This window comes from Lipotes vexillifer, unplaced genomic scaffold, assembly GCF_000442215.2.
Source record: "Lipotes vexillifer unplaced genomic scaffold, Lipotes_vexillifer_v1.1 scaffold1035, whole genome shotgun sequence".
Taxonomy (NCBI): domain Eukaryota; kingdom Metazoa; phylum Chordata; class Mammalia; order Artiodactyla; family Lipotidae; genus Lipotes; species Lipotes vexillifer.
The window spans coordinates 487,774-497,830 of record NW_006772073.1 but is presented as its reverse complement, the minus strand read 5'-3'; the positions used below and the strand labels follow the sequence as shown (position 1 = coordinate 497,830).

The 10,057-nt window shown below is 44.8% G+C and overlaps 1 protein-coding gene across 1 annotated transcript in view; it reads right to left on the bottom strand.

The window, feature by feature from the left end:
• ABCA1 (ATP binding cassette subfamily A member 1) overlaps nucleotides 1-6,621 on the bottom strand; it is a 111,212-nt gene extending 104,591 nt beyond the window's left edge. Inside the window, exon 1 of the mRNA XM_007447287.1 lies at nucleotides 6,459-6,621. Within this exon, the coding sequence (XP_007447349.1) occupies nucleotides 6,459-6,524 (66 nt within the window). The 5' untranslated portion in view covers nucleotides 6,525-6,621. The remainder of the gene's footprint in view (nucleotides 1-6,458) is intronic.
• Nucleotides 6,622-10,057: the final 3,436 nt, after the last annotated feature.

Here is a 10,057-nt window from a genome sequence, read left to right as displayed (position 1 = left end):
GGGAAAGAGGTAAGGAAAAGATTGACAACCATAATGACAGCTAAATAGGTCTTACCATGTATCAGTGTTCTAAGTGCTTAACATAGATGAACTCATTTAATCTTCAAATAATCCCATTAGCACTATTATAATACCCAGTTCACAGATGAGGGAACTGAGGCTGAAAGAGTAAATAATCTGCCCAAAGATACAAGCCTGGTAAACGGCAGAGCCAGAATTCAAAGCCAGTCCAACTCAAGGGTGTGTTCTTAGCCACTATGCACCCCAGTCTCCTTACCCCCTGCCCCATTACCAGAGTATCTAGATCTTGATCTTTATAAGCCATGCTGAGCTGAGATAGTAACATGTATGAATGAATGAAGAGACCGTCTCCAAGAGCCAGCACTCAACCCAGAGAACTCGTGACACACAATTCTCTCCGTGCACTTTTACTCTGAACCTCTAAAGTTATTTCTGTCATTGAACATAGAATTTGCCTTCCAAACTCAGGGGGCTATTCTAGGTACTTCTTTTCCTAATAGCCTCCCTCTAGAAACCCAATTTGACTTCTGTCATGAATGCCATTCTGGCTCCACTCATTGTCAAAATCAGATTTCTCCCCCATCTCTAAGCTTAGCACTTTTCCTTCAGAATAGGCCCTCATAAATATTTGGGTTGGCCAAAAAGTTCGTTTGGGTCTTCCATACCAGATGGAAAACCCAAACGAACTTTTTGGCCAACCCAATAGCTTGGAAATAAGACTGATGCTTTACTGCTACACACTCCTATAGAAAACTAGAAAACTCTTCTAAATCTTAGTCTGCTGATACCTACCCACCTCCCTCCACACCTGCCCCCACCACGAGGCAGAGGAGATGGAGAGGAACACCGTGTTCAAAAGATGCTTCCTACCAAAGTTAGAAACTCAGAAGCCTTCTTTTAGGTTGGGTATTAAAACAAAAATTCTGATGTTTCAGTAAATTGCTACACTGGGCTGCTCTGGGGACTTTCCACCTCATTATTCCTCAGCAACAACATGGGGATAATATGAGCGAGGGTTTCTAGAGCAGGGTTTCTCTCAACAGCACTACTGACATTTGGGGCCAGATAAGTGTTGTAAGGAGCCCTCCTGTGAATGGAAGAATGTTTCCCCAATCCCTGGCCTCCGCCCGCCAGAACCAACAGTACCAACCACCCCTGGCCAGGACTGTAACTGCCAAACAATATCTCTAGACATTACCCAATGTCCTTGGGACATTAAAATAGTGCTACTTTTAGAACTTGATAAGGTAATACGATTCAATGGGGAAAAGAAACAGATGAAAATATAAGAGACTATTCCGAGAGGTTAAAAAAGTAAAATGTGAGAAAATGAATTTTCCCAGTTAACAGGATGGTCATCAAAGCAATAGCACACTCTAGGCTATATCAGTATCACGATGAAAAATACTTATCCATATATACCTCAATTAAGTCTGGAAAAATTAAAGTGAAATCTTAAAGTTCAAATCAGAGAAATGCTGGAGGGAAAAAGAAATCTGAAAACCACGCCTGCCCTCCCAGAACTGTAAAGCCTCATGTGGTGATGGTGGATTTTTAAATTGGTTTGATCCTTCGGAAGGACATCTGATGGTATATGTCAAGGGCCATTTCCTTGGACCTAGGAATCGTACTTCTGAGATTTTGGCCTAAGGAAATAATATAAAAATAAGAAAAGGCTATATGTATAAAGTCTTTATAGTAGTTTATGTATAACAGCAAACACGGGAAACATCTGAATGTTGGCAATAGGGTATGAACTTACAAAATAAAAACTGCATTGATGGATTACTGTAACGCTACCAGGAATGTCAGTGGCATTATCCCATGACAGATTTGGGCCCAAAAGATCCAGCCCCTCCTTTTACTAATTTACTAACTTATAACACTTTCTCCACCTGTGCAACAGAAATTGTAATGCATACCTCTCAGAATTGCTGTGAAAATCAAGAAGATAACGGATACAAAAGTACTTTCAAAAGTACAAAACACAGCCTACACATCAAGAATCATTATTATAAATATGTAAATTATTTGGAAACATGGCAACATATATGCCAAATGATGTTAAATGAAAGAGGAAAACAGAGCACAAAATGGTATGTATGTATGTAATGATTATAATTGTCTCCTTGGGCTATAGTCCTTCAAGTCCCCTCAGTGCCAAGGACCACACCATCTGACCCTAGTCATCATGACCCATCTACCTCAGGGACTCCTTCTGCACATAAAATAAAATTCAGCTGCCCTTGCTCAGCTCCATGGCTGCATGATCTTCCCCTGCTGACTCCCAACTCACCCCCAGCCAGTCTTCCTTCAGTGACACTGGCTTTCCTGTTCTTTGACTCCAGGACGTGCGTTCGGACCGTGGCCTTCACACCCTCTGTCTCTCTGCCTGGAATCCAGTGGCCTGACGGCTGAGCTCCCAATTTTCCCCTGGCTAACTGCTGCTCGAACTTCAAGGCTCTCAGCTTAAATGTCATGACCTTCTATTCTAAATTAACTCCCTATCCACAGCCTGGTAGTACCTAACATAGTAGGACAGTTTGGTTTTTTTCCTTCATAGCACTTATCACAGTTTGTTATGAGATTTCTACTTATGTGATAATGTGCTTCATATATGCTTCCCTCACTGAACTGTAAGCTCCATGAGGGCAGGGATCCTGCCTGTATACCCAGCACACTATCTTACGTGCAGTAGATGTTCAATAAATATCTATCCAAAGGAAACAATAAATGGCTATTTGTTCTAACTTTCCTCATTCCAAAGAAGTGGAAACTAAAACTCAGGAAAAATGAGTTTCCCTGAGCCATTGAGACATATAGTGGCCAAGCTGGAATTAGAATTGAATTAGAATTAGATAATAATTAGAATTCTTATCTGGATTTGAACCAGCAATGCCAGGCCAGGACTAAGGACAGGAAAGAAATGTATCAGGTGAAATTGGAAGCAGGGAGGAGGTGCAGAAAGTTTGCGCCTATGCTATAAAATTCTCTAGTGGCTCTTAAATGAGGAGTCTTAATTTTTATTTATTTGATAGCTTATTCCTTGTCATTAAACAATCCCCAAATATTGATACTCTTAATATTGATAATATGCAGAAGTTAGAATTATCTGTTTTCCCAGACACACAGCTAGACAGATCTAAATGAGAAAATTAATGGCAAAGGCAAAAAAGAGAGGCCATATGGCCGTAATCTGTCCCATCCGTTCCATGGGGACCTTGGCCTCTGGCTCGGCCTAAAACCAGATGAGGACCCGGAGAACTCTGAAGCCCCTCGCCCTTCCTGTCCCAAGCCCTGTTTGTGCTCAGTGACTGCCACCCACACAAGTTAACCGTTACTTTGGACCCAAACTGAGCTTTGCACCCAACTTATGCAACTCAATTTCAATGTATTCTTTGCCCAACAGGAATAGCGGAAATCTACCCCTGGCTGACGGTCCCCATAAGTCTGCATAATGGGAGCACAAGAGAGAGGTCCCCAGGATTCATTAGCAAACAAGGACACAGAGTGAAAGGGCAAACGGCCGCCTTTCAGGAAGGTTGTCCGGGGTTTACTGTTCAGCACCCAGCTTTTACATCTTTCTTCCCATCTCCCTGCACACAAGGCCCCTACAGCAGGGGAGCCTCTTTGAGACCTGTAAACTAATGGCCCATTTAATGCATTTACCCCCTGTTCAGCAAATACTTATTAAGCATATCCCCGGTGCCAGGCTCTGGGGCCAAGTGTGTACATCCAGGATCTCAGAAGGAGGAAATCAAGCAATGGTTTTCCATACACTGTGGGCAAGAACTATTTGGAGCTGCTAACTTCTTCCCCTGCCTACTGGGCAGAGCTCGTTCTGACTATGTGAGCTAACAAAGTGGTACCAAAACCCTAAACAGGTTCCACTGTCTATAAAGCAATATATCTAGAGATCCAAGCCAGGTGGGCTGGGAAGTAGCTACAGCCAGCACTTGAGATCCATGGGCATTACATCTTTCATGAAGATAAGGCAAAGCCTGCTAAACAAAAAAGGGCCTGTGCCTGCAGGGCCACCAGGAAATTGGTTCTGGTGCTAATTCCATGACCCACCCACTCTGGACCCCTGTCCCCTACCCCAAACCCCAATCCCATCAGCTGTACAAGAAGCAGGTCAGATCTTTCCAGCTCTGACAACCTAAGCATGTGCAACCTGAAATAAACCACCCTTTGTTTTCTGGTTTGGCAAAATAGATTTCCTGTCGAAATCAGGAAGGGAGGACAAGCTAACAGGCAGTAAGTGTAACACCTAGAAAAGCCCTCTTGTGTCAGGATACTGTCTCCTTCTTACTCTTTCAACAAGAACTCTGCCGCAAGGCCAAAAATTGCCTTTGACTAAGCCCGCCTATCTCTCTGCTCGTAATGCTTTTTAAACTGATAAGCAATATTGAGCAAGAAGCAGCAAGACTAGTAGAGACGGGCCCCGCCTCGATGGCCCAATCCCAAATCCTGTTCCAGGACACTGTGCTCCTGATTCCTTGGTTGACCTTGAGGAAATCCCTTCCCTGCTTTGTGCCTCAGTGTTCTTATCTGTAAAATGACAGGTTTGGGTTGGACTGCCCTTGAGACCTTGCATCACTAAGATGATACAGTTCGTTCCCCTACTCACCGGCTAATGGACACAGCACAGCAGAGACAGTTGTCCATCATGTGGGCTGCTGCCACCATGATGAGAAGAGGCAGGGGACCTGGACCACACAGTAGCTAAGAAATGAGATTATGAGGTGAATGTATAGGTCTTTGGAACACCAGGACCTGGGCAGAGCCATGGGAGGCAGGGGCAAAGGCAAGAAAGAGGTTAGACTGAAGATAGAAAAACTAATAATACCACTGAAGAGCAATCTGACATAGTGGTTTAGAGAACCGACTCTAGAGTCACACATATACACACATATCCATGAGGGATTATATATGAGTTCTATGTCAGGATTTTAAAATTTTGTGTTTTCATTTCAATGGTCATCTAAGCAAATGTGAATAAACATATCTGGATTTTTCTGAATGCCTACTTTATAACCAAGTTCTGGCACAAGATTTCAAGCCTAAGTTTATATTTGTGTTTGTGACTGTGTTAGCACCAATATAATTGTAGCAGACCAATAAGAAAGGCACAGATGCAGATGCAACTTGTGAATGATGAGATTGGACCAAATGAAAGCCAAATGATATCAAATGAAGGTCACTGGAAAAAATGATTGGAAAATTGAATCATTAGCACATAGTAATATAGACTGTCCAAACTCAAACGAATAAGCATTCACTACCATAGTCACATTGTTACCTATAATATGGCTTCAGCTAAACAGTGTCAGCTGCCTTACTACATTAACAGTACTGGTTTTGCAATTTTGTTTGCATTTAATTTTTAAGTTTGTATGGGTCATATGGCCTGTAAGAATAAGGGGTTTATATCTAGTTTCACATATGTTCATATTTAAGTAACATTATAATAAAAAAATAAATTTAGTGAACAGAGGAGGACCTTGACATTTTTGTTCTTTTAAAGAAGGGCTGGCCAAGCATTAGTCTAGTTTCAGAAACACTGAATTAAGTTATATCCAAGATCCCTCATAGCTCTTTGAGTCTAAGAAAGATAAGCATTTCAGCTGCAGATGTGTTCAGCTTCATGAGGACAGCCAAATGGGGATGTAGGTTTAGAATTCAGGAAAAAAGGCAGGGCAGGAAACAGACATTTAGAAGCCTACTACAGAGAGGTGCGGCTAAACCCAGGAGACTGGACAGGATCTCTAGGAGTGTTCAGAGAGGGAGAAGCCAAGAGCTGATGTCGGAGCTTCAGAGAGACCACCGGGCCTTATAGCCTTTATCTTCTCACGGAAAAACACCATTCACCTGAGAGTTAAAGATGGCCTTCTCGGGATTACTGAAAGGATCACTGTCCCATCCAGAAGTGAATGGCTTAAAACCCTCCACAGACATAAAACAAATCTCAGTTTTATATTCCTCCAGGCTTGCAGTCAAAGCTGACAGGAAAGAGTCCACGCTGACACTAACAGATCCAGCCTCTGATCTCTAAGAGCTGGGCCATGAACTCACTACATTTCCACTGCCCAGAAACCAATAGATGCTCTTGGAGAGCCAGGTGGCCCCCAGGGCTGCAGCAAAAGTTAAGAGGAAGATGGCAAAGGGGCAATTCTGTGCCAGATTCCAGAGGTCAGAACTCAGGCCTGGGTACTAGCACAAACCAAAGCTATCATTTCTGCCTGGTTGCCAATCTGCCCCCTATGATAAGCGACGGGGCTCGATCAGGACCCTACACACAGTCTCGTGTCCACCGGGGCCAGATTCATTCAATCACTTTGAGAAAACCAAGAAGACTCCCCTTCCCCGCTCCTCCCCTCCCAACTCAAAATCAGGAAGAAAAGCATGGGAGAACCCCCAGAGAAACCCAGGCTTACTGTTTGTCTTCTTCTGAAAGTGAGGTTCTTCCACAGCAGCAACCTCAGCTGAGGCCAACAAGCCATGTTACCTCAGCCGACACCACAGAGCCTGCGTGAGGCTCGGGAGCCCGTGGAGGAAGTGGCCGGAGCTCACAGTGGGGACGCTGTGGCTGGTCATTAACTGAAAGATAAAGCAAGAGGGGAGAGCGCCGTCAGTTTTTGCTGCAAAGCTATACGCCAGTGAGGGCTGTTGCACCAGCCCTCTCACCTGAGCCCTCAAACCCAGCTCTGCCTCATGACTACTTCCATAAGGCATGAGTCCCCAACTTCTAGCCTTGGGGTCGCTGGTAAACAGGGATTCTGCAGGTTTTCTGGCAGTAGCCTGGGAGTGAGTCATTATTATCCCAATCAGTTGAGCTCCACTGGTGTGATCACTTGGGAATGAAAAATGCACTTATGAAGGCAGACCTACGTGAGCAACCTTAGGTGGCCAAAACCCTGAGATTGCAAAGGGCATATTGGAATCCCAGAGACCTGCCTCCCTTCTCTAAGAAAATGCCTCCCCTCTCAGAAAATGTCAGCAGCATTTATAAATTTTGACTTGAACCTGGAGTGACTTATGCTATTCCCTGAAATTTACTGCAAACTACGTTTTCATCTAGTCCCAAAGTCGAGTCCTTCTGGTGATAAATGGCACCATCGATAAAGCAGTTTCCTAATCTGGAAAAAGTCACAGTGTGTCTTAGATGTGATGATGTCTCAGATGGTGTGAGTAAACACCAAGGAAATGCCACGGACACCTGGCTCCCAGGTGATGAGGACAACGCCAGTGCTGTGTGTGTGTGGAAAGAAAACAATATCTCATTGAGAAAAACAAGGCAGCTAAGGCAGACGGAGAGCATCTGTGAAACTGTGAAACTGACAAGCTCCCATTGTCCGGACATATGCACACTTCTGGCCTTGCTACACCTGCACCTGCACACAGGGCCTGTCTACTCCTTGTGAGGTGTCACAGGTGCCTCCTTGGAGGACTGTTTTGCCATCCTGGGGTGGGGGGGGTCCTCATAAACAGGGGATACAACCTTCTGTGTGTCCCTGCTGCCCCCTCAACAATGGTATTCATTTAATACTGGAATAATCCCAGGTAGTCATACTAAAATTAAAGTTGGGGAAAGGGTGAAAAATGAAAACTGGAAGAAGGGAGGGATGTACAGGTCAAAGCTAGGCCCTGATGCCACTTCACAGTCATGAACGCTTAGCAGAAATCAGAAACCGGCTTTATCTCTAAAATGGCTCATTTAATCATTGTGGTCTCTGGTGGAGTAGAGGTGGGATATTAGGCCTGAGGAGCAAACAGCAAAAACAGCTAAGAATGTAGTGACCACTTGTGCATACAAAACCAAGTATTGGACTAAACGTCTGTGGGTCCAAACAGACCTCAATGCAAAGGGTGATCTATAGCAGGATTTTACCGTCTTGGTCCCCACCCCACAAGGATCTGGATTAAAAACTTCTACAAAAGAAGAGGGAATGGAAGGAGTCTGCAGTGTCTGAGAAGAAGGGCTGACTCTACTATTATGTATTTTAATTCATGCATTGACAAGCCAACGAATCAGGGATTCCTCTGAAATAGTCAAGTCTTAGGACCTATTTCTTTTTTCTTTTTATTTATTGATGTATTTATTTATTTGGTTGCACTGGGTCTTAGTTGCAGCAGGTGGGCTCCTTAGTTGTGGCTCTTGGGCTCCTTAGTTTTGGCACGTGGGCTCCTTAGTTGCAGCAGGCGTGCTCCTTCGTTGAGGCTTGGAGCCTCCTTAGTTGCGACTCACCGGCTCCCTAGTTGTGGCATGTGAACTCTTAGTTGTGGCATGCCTGTGGGATCTAGTTCCCTGACCAGGGATTAAACCTGGGCCCCCTGCATTGGGAGCGCGGAGTCTTAACCACTGCGCCACTGGAGAAGTCCCCCTATTTCTTTTCTTTATCATTTGCTCAGCAAACCTCTAGATGGACACAGATGCCGCCCCCCCGAAAAAAATTCTCACTCCAAAAAGAAGAGTTAAATAAGCACTTTGTCCATCCATAATTTGTTGTTTAAAGATGGCAACTGGCCTCCAAGCGCTGAGAGCCAGAATTCGATTGTGAGCTGTGTGCTTGCAATCCCAAATTATTTTGAAAGTGGCCTAGGACAGGGCTTGCATTCCAGAAACACAGAAATAAATAATTAGCTAGATTTTTCTCATGCAAAAGCTGCTCTCCAGGAATCACCTAGTTAATTTAGAAGCTACAAGAATCTTTTCAGATCCCCAAGGTAACAATGAGGAGGTTGAAACACAAGTTTGTAATTAAAAAAGGAAAATTAACTTAGCAGAAAGAGAGCCTAGACAGGAATTAGGCCCAGCTTCCCAACTATGTGCCCTTGGCCAAATCTTTACGCTCTCTGAGCATCAATTTTCTCATTATAGAATGGGGGTGACAATACCTACCTTGCATGCTATTCAATGGATTCAATGAGACAATATAAGTAAGTCCCCAACAAAGTACATGGCACACTGTAAGTGCCAAAGAAATGAGTTCCCTTCTCCCCACTTTTCTTTCTCTGGTCTATCAGTACCCTCTAACAGAGAAATGGTTATATCCTGTCTAAACAATCTTTTCTACTCCATTATTTCTAGCAAGTCCAATGGGGGTTTCCGGCAAAGTAGGAAGGATGAAATCAGAATGGCCTAGTCTTAGAGATCCCCAGGCCCAAACCAGGACACAGAATCCCCTCAATCTGAGTGGAGAATCTCAGAGGAAAAGAAGACACGCCTCTATAGAATGTTCACGAGAAGAGAACGGCCAGGAGGAGGTTTTTTGGAGAGTATTTTCCTAAAGCAGAGTTTCTGGGTCTCCAGACATGGATTCCGGCCTCAGAGACCCTCCAGGAGACACGCAGAGAAGTCAGCGAGAAGTGGCCTGGAGCAGCAGGTCCTGCTCTGGCTTTGCTGGGTACCAACAGGCAGGCTTCTTGCCCCACTCCCCCTACCCACCTTGACACAGCCCTCGGCCTCCCGCATAATCCCCTCCTCCCACCTCAGGACACGGTGACCACTGCTGGGAGCGATTTTGCCCAAAGAGGAGGGTTTGGCAATGCCCGAATTCCTCTGCTCAGGTAACTGAAGCCCAAGGGACATTTCTACATCAGTTTTCCAAGGAAGCAAACAAACAAACCAAAACCAAAAAGAAGGCTGTACTATGTACTAGATTTCTCAATGTTTCAAAGCTAGTAGCACACTCTCTTCTGCCCTTATGCACATTTCCAGTTACTGGCTGGAAAGGGTCCTACTTCACAATCACGGCCAGTCAATAGGGCACCCTCTTCTGGCTCCCGCGTGACCAAAACAGCCACTTCCCTGGGTTCCCTGCCTCCGGTCTTGCCCCCTCCATCCGTTTATCACAGAGTAACCAAAGTTATTCCACTAAACCCAAGTTCCAGGTATGCCACTCGCCCACTTAAAACCTCTGCCAGCACCCCACCACCCTGAGGATAAAGTCCAGTCCTCACCTTGGTTTAGCTGGTCTCCCCGATGACTCCAGCCTCCTCTCTCACCACTCCCCACCTCCTAAACCAGGTCCCG